Raw genomic sequence first — 12,779 nt, 5'->3', positions numbered from 1 at the left:
TTCAGTGGCGCAATTCCTGTTTGCTACAGCGTTTGATGCAAGGGACATTTGTTGCCAAAATACCAGCGGTCAAGATGGTGGTTGCATTCCCTTGCATGAGCTCTCAGGTGATTCGCAATCGCTGGTCCTATTTGCGCAGCTGCAGGTAAGGAGGAACGTGTAGCCAGGGTAGGGGACGCGGAACCGCTTTAAAGTGACAATGTCCCTTAACTTCAGCTTTTTGAAGTTTTATCAGTTTACCAGTATCAATATCCTACAGTTGCCAACTTGCCCTGAGACTCAATCTAGCTCAACAGAATGGTGTTAACAGCGGACTCGCCACTGAATCTAGCGGTTGGAGTGGCGCAGTTTGATGGACTCTCTGCTGCCAATTTGTTTTCCTTGCGGCAAAGGCCGACAGATACCCAAACAGACACCGAGGACGATCGAGCGGAGAGTAATGACGACAATGTCGCTCCTGTTCCCTTCCCAATCGCTATCGTGGGCATGTCAATGAGGCTGCCGGGAGGTGTCAACTGCGAGAAAGGGTTTTGGGACTTCTTGTTAAACAAACGAGACGGTCTGTGCCGAGTCCCCGACAATAGATATAATATCGACGCCTTCTACAAGGAGTCGACCTCTGGTGGGATTCGGACGCAACAGGGCTACTTCCTTCAGCAGGACATCGCTCATTTCGATGCTTCTTTCTTTGGAATGAGCAAGGTCGAGGCTGCCAGGCTGGATCCGCAACAGCGAATGTTGATGGAGATTGTCTGGGAGTGCATGGAGAACGGAGGTCAAACACAATGGCGTGGGAAAAACATCGGATGCTACGTAGGCGTCTTTGGCGAGGACTGGTTGGATCTGCTGAGCAAGGACACCCAGGCTAATGATCGATATCGGGTCATTGGAGCTGGGGATTTTGCTCTATCAAATCGGATATCATATGAATTTGACCTGCGGGGCCCGAGCATGACCATTCGAACAGGATGCTCGTCCTCGTTGGTCGGCTTGCATGAGGCCTGCCAGGCTTTGTACTCGGGGGAATGCGCTTCTGCCTTGGTTGCTGGGACTAACTTGATTATCACGCCGACTATGACCACCTCCATGTCTGACAATATGGTCATCTCGAAGAGTGGGATTTGCAGGACATTTGATGCCGCGGCGGATGGTTACGGCAGGGGGGAGGCTGTGAATGCAGTCTACATCAAACCGCTGGATGCCGCCCTGAGAGATGGGGACCCCGTTCGAGCGGTTATTCGGTCAACTGCTGTCAATTGTGATGGTAAAACGCCTAGTATAACCACCCCGGGCTCACAGGCACAAGAGCGCCTAATCCGGCGAGCATACCAGAGAGCACAGATTACGGATGTATTCAACACAGGCTTTTTTGAGTGTCATGGCACAGGCACGGTTGTCGGGGATACAGCAGAGACGTCTGTTGTGGCAAAAGTCTTTGGAGACCATGGTATACACATCGGTGCAGTATGTTGGAATCTTATTATTCCCTACGGTATACAAGCTAAAATGGGAGCAGGTGAAGGCGAACGTCGGTCATTCAGAAGGCGCTTCAGGAATTACAAGCGTCATCAAATGTGTCTTGTCATTGGAGAGAAAGACTATCCTGCCGAATGTCTTCTTCAAGGACCCAAATCCCAATAGTATGTCCTGCACATACTTCGTTCTGTTCAAAAATTGACACTTGCATTTGCACATTAGTACCCTTTGAGCAAGCAAAGTTACAGGTTCCCATCAAGGCCATGCCGTGGCCCGTCGATCGACATCAACGAGTCAGCGTGAATTCATTTGGAGTCGGCGGTACCAATGCCCATGTAGGTCTCATGTTCCCCATAATCGTTAAGGAACGGCCCTGTTAGCTGACTACCTAAGCTCATCATGGATTCCGCATCGACAGTGTGTAGAGAAAGATTATCATTGTGTAGAGAAGGATTGTCTGACAAGGCGTCAGAAAAATGCTCTTCTCATTTGTTGCTTGTTTCAGCCAAATCACCCAAGTCATTAGAGGGGAATATCGAGGCTCTCAAGGCTTACATCGACACTAGCTCGGTTTGCCCCAGTGACCTCGCACATACCCTAGCCTTGAAAAGAGAACATATGGTCCACCGAGCCTTTGCAATCCTTGATAGCAACGGCCAGGTTTCGTCTTTTGAGCGATTGAAGTCTGGGTGTCCACAGGTGACATTTGTACTCACAGGACAGGGCGCGCAATGGCCAGGGATGGGAAGGGAGTTGTTCCTTGAAAGCGAGAGATTCCGACAAGCTATCAAAATGCTGGATCGCGTGCTGCAGTCGCTAGAAAATCCACCAAAGTGGACCATTGAAGGTGGGCCATCGTGACCCGACTTCATATCTTTATTAACATCTTCTAGGGGAGCTCCAACAGTGCAATGACCCGGACAGGTTCAAAGAAGCTGATGTGGCACAAACTTTATGTGCTGCCGTCCAAATAGGCGTCGTGAACATACTCCGTGAATGGGGAGTCAAACCTTCATCAGTGATCGGACACTCCAGTGGTGAGATAGCTGCGGCATATGCTTCCGGTGCAGTACCTGCAGAGGTAGCCATACGCATTGCATATCTGCGGGGCCAGACTATTATGTCGTCAAGATCGAACGGTGCCATGGCTGCGGTGGGATTAGGACGTGAACAGATCAGACCTTACCTGAGGGAGGGTGTCGTGATAGCATGCGAGAACAGCCCACAAAACGTCACTGTTTCTGGGGATCAGAGAGCTATAGATGAAGTGGTCGAAGAAATTCAGGCCACCGACGACATCTTCTGCAGACGTCTGACGGTAAATGTTGCCTACCACTCTCCCCATATGAAGGATCTCGGGGAGTCGTTCGAGAAGCATCTGAGTCCACACATGGCGTGCAATAAGTCCATGGTCCCTCTCATTTCTACGGTCACTGGGGAAGTGATCTGTGAGCCAGACCGCTTAAATGCCGGATACTGGCGACAGAATTTGGAATCTCCTGTGCTTTTCAGCAGCGCAGTCCAAAAATTGACAGACGCCGACAAGGAGGAAAGGCTCTTCCTTGAAATTGGGCCGCACAGCGCGCTCTCCAGTCCTCTACGTCAAATATTCTCGGCAGCGGACAATAAGCGGCTATACTACGTACCTACCCTGGTGCGACGCCAAGATCAGTGGAGGTGCATATTAGCTACAGCAGGTCAATTGTACATTCATGGCGCCGCTATCGAATTTGCTGGCCCACTTGCTGACAGTGGGAAGACATTGACCGATCTACCCCCTTATTCGTGGGAGTATAATGAACGCTTTTGGAGCGAGACGCGGTTAGCCCGAGACTGGAGATTGCGAGAACATTCGCATCATGAGCTGCTCGGGTCTCGCGCCCTCGAGTCTACGGACATCGAGCCAATGTGGAGGAACCTCCTAAAGCTGGATAATGTACTATGGCTCCTGGATCATAGGCTCAGTGGTGAGGTCGTGTTCCCATGCGCCGCATACGTTGCTATGGTTGGTGAGGCCATCCGACAGATATCAGGGTCCAATGGCTATTCGATCCGAAACATGTTCATCAGGACTGCGCTGGTTCTAAGCCACGAAGAGCATGACGAGGTGGAAATCATAACAAGCCTTAGGCCGGCAAGGATAGCAGACAATGTGGATTCAGTATGGTATGATTTTACCATCACAGCCCACCAAGATGGCGTTTGGACCAAACACTGTCTCGGACAGGTCTGTGCTGGGCAGGATCGTCAACATGTCCCTATCCCACTTAGCCCACATACCCGCCATGTTCCATCAGACAAATGGTATGAAGCCTTGGAGGCTAAAGGGCTGGAGTACGGCCCCCGATTCCGGGGGCTTGACTCCATCACTGCGAGTCCGTCGAGCCCACATGCTGCAGCCGTCCTGCATCCGATTGAAGAGACCTGCGAGAGTCACTACGCCCTTCACCCTATTCTCATTGATCAATGCTTGCAGCTGCTCAGTGTGGCAGCTACGAATGGCCTTGCGCGTCGGATGACCAGGCTGTGCATCCCAACGGCGATCAGCAGCCTCTATATTGCTGATGGGCCAGGAGAGATGTCACTAGGTGTTTCCTGCGACAACAAGGTGGGGACTACCATGCGCGGTAATGCGCTTTTGGTTGCTGATAGCCGCACCTTACTGTCTATGCAAGACGGCGTGTTTTTCAGTATTTCAGATACTGCCTTGCGAGACGACGCGCCGCCAATGGCATCTACGCTTCACTGGAAGCCCCATGTCGATTTTGTGACCCCCGACAAGCTCTTACCACCATTCCCGAATACGCCGTACGATAAGGAACAGATTGCCTTCTTCGTGAGGTTGCTGATCATTGAGACGTATCATCAAACCAGGTCGGCAGCTCCTGCCAAAGAGCACTTGAGACGGTATCATCGATGGATCGAATCGCAGTACAAGTTGATCCACGACGATGTCAGCGATCTGCTGCCGGAGATGCGAGACAAGCATGCTGCCGATCCCGCCACCCGGTGGTCTGAAATCCAACGCATCCTCGACGCGGAGCAAAGCCCTGTGCTAAGAAGTGTCTACACACTCGCCGAAAGGACCCTGCGTCATATCCGCGACATTCTGGATAATAAATGCAGCCCCATTGAACTTCTGATGGAGGGTGACGGGATAGAGCAAATGTACAAGGCGATAGCCGCTGTCACGCATTGCGACGCATTCCTCGCTTTGCTCAGCCACTCCAACCCCAGCCTTCGCGTCTTGGAAATCGGTGGAGGCACTGGTGCTGCCACGCGGGTGGCATTAAACGCACTGACTTCTTCTGGCAAGGGCCGTCTGTATACTGCACACACATTTACTGATATCTCGGCAGGTTTCATTTCCCAGGCCAAGGAAAAATTCGCCGAGTTCAGGGGCATGGAATATACAACACTCGACATTTCCCAAGACCCAGAATTGCAAGGGTTCACGCCTGGGTCGTATGACTTGATCATCGCTGCCAACGTGCTTCATGCCACGCCGCGCATTTCTGACACACTCCGCAATGTGCGCAGACTTCTCGCACCGACCGGCCGATTGCTTCTGCAGGAACTGTGTTGTGAGAACCCCCTCATGGGCTACATCATGGGTAGCCTGCCAAGCTGGTGGATCGCAGAGGACGGCAGGGATGTGCCCTGCGTGAGTCCCGAGAAATGGCACGAGGAACTTATACAGGCGGGCTTCACAGGTGCTGATGTGGTGCGCCTGGACTATGAGGCCCCATACCAGTTCAATGCCCACATTTTGTCGCGGCCGTCTCCTCGTCTACCCATCAAGGGTGAAATCGGTCTTCTGCATCAAGGTGAAGTCTCCGATTGGGCTCAGGGGCTTGAACGACTTCTGTCGTCGAGGGGATATGTAGTCAAGTGGGTGACTTTGGATGAATCCCAATTCCCCACGGGGACGGATTTTATATCCCTCTTGGACTTGGAGAAACCCTTCTTCGACAATCTTTCCCCTTCCAAATTCCATCAATTCCAGCGGGTTACCTCACATATCACCAAAGGCCGCGCGCTATGGCTTATGCGATCGATCCAATTAGTTGAGGCGGATCCTGACCCGGCCCGTGCACTTACTTTGGGCGTCATGCGCACCATTCGACAAGAGCTGGCGCGAGGTATATCCACGGTGGAGATAGAGCAGCTTGACGACGCAGCGATGCATCGTGTTATTGAGATATTCGAGAAAGTGAAGACATACGACGAGACTCAGGACCCTGACCTCGATTATGAGTTTGTTCTCAAAGATAACGATGTCTATGTCGGTCGTTTCCAGTGGTCCTCCCTGGATAGCGTCATAACCTCTGCCCCCGAAACTGGATCTCGTGTTCTGGACATTGGGTCCCACGGAATGCTGGATACCTTGAAATGGAGCTTGAGCGGGCGAGGCCTTTGCATGGCGGAGGACGACATTGAGGTTGACATCAAATGCGTAGGATTGAATTTCAAGGTACGTGGTCTTCCTCTTTCATTCTACCTGCTGGAGGGTGTAACTTACAGGAATGCGTCCAGGATATTATGGTATCCATGGGCCTGATGGGAGATACAAGCGAAATGGGTCTGGAAGGTAGCGGAATTGTGCGGAGAGTCGGTCGTTCAGTGACAACTCTTCAAGCCGGGGATCGAGTCCTGTTTGCTGGCAAAGGCATAATGGCTACACGGAGGATAATGCGCGTGAGTAGCTGCGTGAAAATTCCAAGTAGCCTTTCCTTGGAGGATGCCGCAGCGGGACCGTGTGTGTTCACGACGGCCATCTACTCGCTGATGTATGTTGGACAGCTCCAGAAAGGACAATCAGTGCTCATCCATAGCGCCTGCGGAGGCGTCGGACTCGCCGCCATTCAGGTCTGCCAGATGATCGGGGCTGAGATCTTCGTGACAGTCGGAAGCAATGAGAAAAAGCAACACCTGATTGACAACCTCCAGATCCCTGAGGACAGTATTTTTGACTCTCGGAGCCCCTCGTTCTTGCCAGATGTGATGAGAATGACGGGCAACAGGGGAGTTGATATCGTCTTGAATTCCCTTTCGGGGGAGCTCTTGCATGCATCCTGGAAATGCGTCGCACCGTTTGGAAAGATGATTGAACTTGGTAAACGGGATTTTCTGGGCCATGGCAGGTTGGACATGGACCTTTTTGACGGAAATCGCACCTTCACTGGCGTCGATCTGTCTCAACTCGCCGACAAGTCACCCGAGCTGTTCCGTGGTATGATAGACGATTGTCTTCAATTCTTCACGGAAGGAAAGCTCAAGCCAATCCGTCCCGTGACTACCTATGAAGCAACTGATATTGTGAAAGCCTTTAGGCTGATGCAGAGTGGAAGACATATGGGCAAAATAGTAATCCGCATGCCAGAGGATCCTTCGACCTTGCCAGTATCCCGAGTACACGAGAAAGGTAACTTGTTTCGTGACGACTCGTCCTACCTGCTTATCGGAGGGTTTGGAGGCCTTGGTCGAGCGGTTGCAACATGGATGGTTGAGAAGGGAGCGCGGCATTTGATTATCCTGTCCCGATCCGGCGAGGAGTTGCCCCGGAATCGAGCATTCATTGAAGATTTAAAAAGCCGAAGTGGCTGCCATGTCGTCAGTGTGACTGGAAGTGTCGCGAACTTGACCGACACACAAAGAGCAGTATCAGCCGCGACGAAACCAATTGCCGGGGTCATACAGATGTCAATGGTGTTAAGGGTGCGCATCCCCGGCTCTCATGACAACGCTGATGATGCTGACGTTAGTTTCTTGCCTCCAGGATGCAAGGTTTGAGGATATGGCCTTCGAGCAGTGGAACGAGGTCCTCGCGCCAAAGGTCCAGGGCACCTGGAACCTCCATCACGCACTCGATGGCCAAGCTTTGGACTTTTTTGTCCTTTTTAGTTCACTGACGGGCATTATTGGCTTTACCGGCCAAACGAACTATGCAGCAAGCAATACTTTCCTTGATGCGTTCGTGAAATATCGTCACTCGCAAGGCCTAGTTGCAAGTGTCCTTGACATAGGCTTCGTGGGAGACATAGGATATATCCCTGAGAACTCCCCCAAAACCCTCGAGTATGCTCGGTCAGCATCGTCACTAATTGTAACCGAGCAGGATTTGCTTCATGCCCTAGAGCTTTCCATACTTTCCGGACCGCTCAAGGGCCCAACTCAGCTTTGTCTTGGACTGGGAACCTCTAAGCCGCTCTCTGAATGCGCAGCGCAGCCAGTGTGGGGCAGGATGCTCGCTTCCTAGGGTGGCAGAACGTCTTGACAGTCAACGAGGGCCAAACGACCGGCAAACGTGATGAACTCCGGCGATTGCTCGAAGATGTTAAGCGTGATCCATCCATCCTCTACAAGCCGGACACAGAGGAAAAGCTCACCTATGAGCTTGGAAAGATGATCGCGTCTCACATGTCGTACTCTGAAGATTTGGAGCTGCACGAGCTCGCGAATATTGCAGTCGACTCTCTGATGACCATTGAAATCAGGGCTTGGTTGAGACGGTATGCCGGACTCGAGGTGTCGTTGGTGGAAATCTCCAAGGCGGGCACGGTTGCTGGGCTGAGTAAAATTACTCTAAAGATGCTTCGTGAGAAATACCAGTCAGGCGAGCTGGAGGTTGCGGACGTCAAACACGTGGCATGGGGTTCCGGAGAGGAAGATGAATTGAAACTTTGCCTGCAGGATATTGAGCTGGGCAAGGACATTGAGCCACTCTCGACTCAAATCACGGATTGGTATGCTGACGGTGAAAGGCGTGTCTTTATGACCGGGGCCACAGGATATTTGGGAGCATTTTTCCTGGCCCTCCTGTCTGGTTTACCGCAGGTCAAGCAAGTCGCTTGTCTTGTTAGAGCCAAGGACGTGGATTCCGGAGTATCTCGCATTAAAGAAGCTCTGGCTGGATATGGGCTTCCGTTCGACTTTAAACAGAAGCTTCGCATTGTTCCTGGAGACATCAGCAGCCCCACGCTGGGGCTCAGGACGGAGGAATTTGACGAACTCGCTCAGTGGTCCAGTGTCATCTTTCATTTTGCGTCCTACTCCAACTATACGCTCCCTTATTCCTCTCACCGAGAAGCAAATGTTCTCGGTCTGGTTAATGTGCTCCGCTTTGCGAACGCTGGACGCCCTAAGCCGCTTCATTATGTGTCCAGTATATCCGCCTGCGGAGTGGCGGGATACCTGGCAGGGCAGGTCATTCCGGAGGACCAGAGGCCCGTGTTTGATCCTGACATAGTCAAAGAGCACATTGGCTATACTCAGAGCAAGGCCGTGGCGGAGCATATAGCGTGGAATGCCATCTCGAATGGTCTCCCGCTGACCATATACAGGCCTGGATTCGTCACGGGCCACAGCGTCACTGGGGCCCATAAACAGCAGGACTTTATTAACCGTCTGATGGCCAACTGTCTTCGCATCCGCAGCTATCCTGTTGCTCCACATGCCCGAAACCAATTCATTCCAGTTGACTTTGTCTGCTCCTCCATGCTGCGGATTTCTCTGTCTAGTGAAAACCTCTGCCACGCCTTCAATCTTGTCCGGCCTGACCAGACACAGACCGTTACGTGGGAGGAGACATTTGAGATCCTCAACCAGAGTTGTACCGTGCCGCTGCGGCGCGTGTCTCCAGAGCAGTGGATCGATATCTTTGCCGAACATGGCAACGAGAGGGAGAAGGCGTGGATTTCCATACTAAAAGAGAGACTGGATGGGAACTTGGTCTGGTGGGCGGTCGATAAGGGCACCATGGCTTTTTATGAGACGAGCAACATGCGCCGAGCGCTCTCGCGGTTCCCGGAGATCCTTGAAGTGCCTTCTATGGCTGCCCTGATCAAGACCTACTTGTCTGTATGGAGGAACCAAGAGTAGGGAGTAGTGGTGATACAACGTGTATACATTCCACGACGCCGTGTATGCAGGCTGGGCAAATGTCTGCGATGTCTACAAATGGGCATATCCGCAATAGTATAGATATTAAATGGGTCCATAATATAGACATAGCCAAATCTATAACGCATATTCACTGTGTGTTCGTCTGTTATTTAAGTTTAAATTATGGTTGTGAAAGGCAGTATTTATCACAGGTTGCCTGAATATATGCTGAGATTTCATCCTTGAGGGCTCGAGTGTCGTCTATTCAGTGTTTTGACTGAAGGAATATGAGTATAGGCTCACAGGTCTATAATGAGGTGCTATAATCATGACATGCAGAAATAACATAAAACATCACAATAACAATCACGGACAAACGACACGCGATTCCAGGCTATTAACGTATTCACCTCACCCTACACTGACGATGTAAGCAACCACTCGTTATACATATTGATCGCGATGAGTAAATACCTACCCAATACCTTCATACTGGTCTAATGGGAAATCATTTCTTGTCACAGGTTGACGCGTAGTCATCTAGCCCTTGAAGAATCACACCTTCCCAAAGCTCCGGCCCCTTGAGATACGCATTCATCTTGTCGCACATATCCTTTGTGATGAAGCTCGAGAGCTGTTCCAACTCACCCAGCACTACAGGCATCATATTCTCTTTCAAGCAAGTCCCGATAGCCTGCATTGCCTTCTGGTCCTGGCATAAATCGGTCTCCCCTCCGCCCGCAGCACATTTATCTTCAATCTTCTTGGTGATATCTCCGGAGATACTGTCGGCAATAGTGGAAAAGCCAGACAGACCCATTTCATTCATGCTGGCCGTGACGATCTGGCTGACTAATTTGCTGTTGATCCATTTTTCGAACTGCGGTATTGTTACAGTACAGCCTTTCTTGCAGACGCGTTCGTCAAACGCCTGCAAGGTGGTGTCGAGTTTGCTGGGGATGAAATCCGAGATGGAGGTGCAGCTTGATGGAAGGGCGCAGAGGACGGGAATAGCCAGGGTAACAAGACTGTATAATGAGAGAGTAGCTGTAAGATGCATCTTGAATGTTTTTCCTGGAGATTGACGCTGCACCGGCAGAGCAAAGAAGAGACCTTCCTAGCTGTCGAACGTTCGCTATTATTGACAATATGTATATTGTGTATATTGTCAACCCTACCATCATCAAACATAATGTCATATGTCTTGCCTGTCAAGAAGCCCCTTCATTCCCCGGAGAATGCCAAATTGACCCCTTGCATTATATAAACGGCGCTTGAATGCTTGAATGTGGCAGGCAGGGGTTTCTACTGTATACAAGAAGGGATATTCAGGGCGTAGCCTCATAAACAAGTATCAGAGTTACACTGCATACATGGGAATTTAGCCTAACGGCAGGATATTCAGTGGCTAGCAGTGCTCCCCTGTATCTCCTGCCGTCTTTCATACTTCAAACCACCTAACGGAGAATTTGCTGCTATGGCGGCGCCTCACATTCCGGGTATGCTCTACGGTATTTGTCCCTCCCTGTCTTGGGCCAGTGTGATATGGAGGAGTGGGCCGTTGCCGTGCTGCCTCAACTATAAAGCCATGACATGAAACAAACTGTTAAGACATCCTCAATCATACTACACTCTTGATTTGAATTTCAACCCAATCCCATTCTTTCCTAAGACACAATGCTCTTCTCCCGCGTGACCCCAATAGCCCTACTCGTCGCCCTCGCGACATCCGGCCTGGGCGCAGTAAACACCAAGCAGGCTATCGAGGGCATGAACGTCCTCCAGAACAGCGTCGCTGAGGCCCGCAAGAGCATCGAGGGATGGGGCGGTAGCCTTCTGGGCGTCATCCCCGTCGCCAGCAAACTGCAAGGAGTGAAGAGTTCCGCTTCCGACGCACGCAAGACCATCGAGCAGTCTGATGCCTTTGGCGACGATGACCAAGATGACGTCCTGGCGGCTTATCAGCAGTTGCAGCCAGAGATTGTGGGAGCCCTGAATGCAGCGGAGCAGAAGGTATGTCATTCCCCTCCCTATTTAATGGCCAGCAGTGCTGACCCGGATCCAGGCGCCGGCCTTCAAAGATGCGGGAGTGGCGTTCGTGGCGAGGGCTATGATGGATGATCTCAAGAATGAGAAGGAGAAATTCGAGACCACAATGCAGGGAAAGGTGCCAGCTGAGAGATACCGCAGCGCTGAGCCCAAGGTTGCTGAGGTCGATGCTGCCTTTGATAGTGCCCACAAGGCGCTTTCTGCTTAAGTGGCTGGTCTGACTACTGTGCCTGCGGAGCACAGTGAAGCTGGCGAAGGGATACTTACTGTGTTATTGTTCTGGCTTATCTTGCAATCTAACTGAGAATTATTTAATCCGCCAGAATTAAATGTTGGCACTGTCTCTACCTCCTGCTAGTATAATAAGTAGCCTGAGGCAAGGAAAGCAAAACCTACTCGGGACCATGTTCCGGTGGGCTGTCCTGAAGCCGACAGGTAAGACACGGCACGCGTGCTACTGCGGAGAATGTAGAACATTGAAGGCATACTTAGCATGCAACGCTTTGCATTCCCCAGGGTTGCCATGTCTTTCGACACTTGATAACGTGATTTCATCCCTTTGAATAGAATTGCTTCCTTTCTCGCGCCCATAACTGAGAGACTTGTTAGAACCAGATATGCACGTAATATATCATCTTCCTAACTTAACGACGAGGGTCCCGTCGAGGCCAGAAGAAGATGCAAGCCAGCACATCTCTTACTTTACTCGTATCAGGCCAGATGTGGTATGCTCAAAAGGTCTTCCTTGCTCTACTTTATGAGGCTTAACTATAATCATGAAGTATCTGACATTATAAGCTCTATGGTTGGCAAATAAAAATGACAAATGCAGTTTGAATAAAAATGACAGCTATAGGAGCATCCCTTGAAGATATAATAAACAATGGTTAGGATTTTGTCTACGGGTTTTAACAACGACTTACTCTAAGTTTCCTTTTTTTCTTATGTCTTCCCAGGTGAGAAGAGGCGGGAGAAGGAATATATATCACATTGGGCCCTTTCTTTTTTTTTAAGAGCATAAAAGGAACTCCTTAGCCGGGATAGGCCACTATCTTTGACGGAGCGTTCTATAAAATTAGGCTGCTAATGCTTAAGTAGCAGCGCATTCCTCCGCTTGCAACAGTTAACTATTCAGCGGGGTTTGGACCTAAGTTTATTGACTGGCACTAGCCAGTTTAGGATGAAGGTTGACGAGCTCAAAGATAGAGTATTCCATGTTTTGGGGGAGTTTTTCGATAGAATAGCCAGAAGGACAGTCTGACTTCCCGGGATAACTCATGTTATACACCAACTACCTCTAGGCTTGAGACATACAAATCAAGTTCCTGAACTGATTGCCTCACACCATGAACCTCTCGGATGAAAACTGC

At 50.7% G+C, this 12,779-nt stretch overlaps 2 protein-coding genes across 2 annotated transcripts; one reads left to right on the top strand and one right to left on the bottom strand.

Moving 5' to 3' along the window:
- Nucleotides 1-297: 297 nt before the first annotated feature.
- Nucleotides 298-9,459, top strand: P174DRAFT_480720 (putative polyketide synthase; the record flags this gene model as incomplete). Its single annotated transcript, XM_024830718.1, is given in 8 exon segments — nucleotides 298-1,464; nucleotides 1,517-1,640; nucleotides 1,699-1,811; nucleotides 1,870-2,323; nucleotides 2,370-5,950; nucleotides 6,013-7,194; nucleotides 7,256-7,708; nucleotides 7,720-9,459. 8 exon segments carry the CDS (start codon nucleotides 298-300, stop codon nucleotides 9,355-9,357), a joined length of 8,712 nt encoding a protein of 2,903 aa, XP_024683773.1. The 3' UTR covers nucleotides 9,358-9,459.
- Nucleotides 9,460-9,868: 409 nt separating this feature from the next.
- On the bottom strand, nucleotides 9,869-10,420 carry P174DRAFT_366865 (uncharacterized protein; the record flags this gene model as incomplete). Its single annotated transcript, XM_024822138.1, has 1 exon — nucleotides 9,869-10,420. One exon carries the CDS (start codon nucleotides 10,418-10,420, stop codon nucleotides 9,869-9,871), a length of 552 nt encoding a protein of 183 aa, XP_024683772.1.
- Nucleotides 10,421-12,779: the final 2,359 nt, after the last annotated feature.

The sequence above is a fragment of the Aspergillus novofumigatus genome, assembly GCF_002847465.1.
Source record: "Aspergillus novofumigatus IBT 16806 chromosome Unknown P174scaffold_3, whole genome shotgun sequence".
NCBI classification, from domain to species: Eukaryota; Fungi; Ascomycota; class Eurotiomycetes; order Eurotiales; family Aspergillaceae; genus Aspergillus; species Aspergillus novofumigatus.
This window is presented reverse-complemented; position numbering and strand designations above follow the sequence as displayed.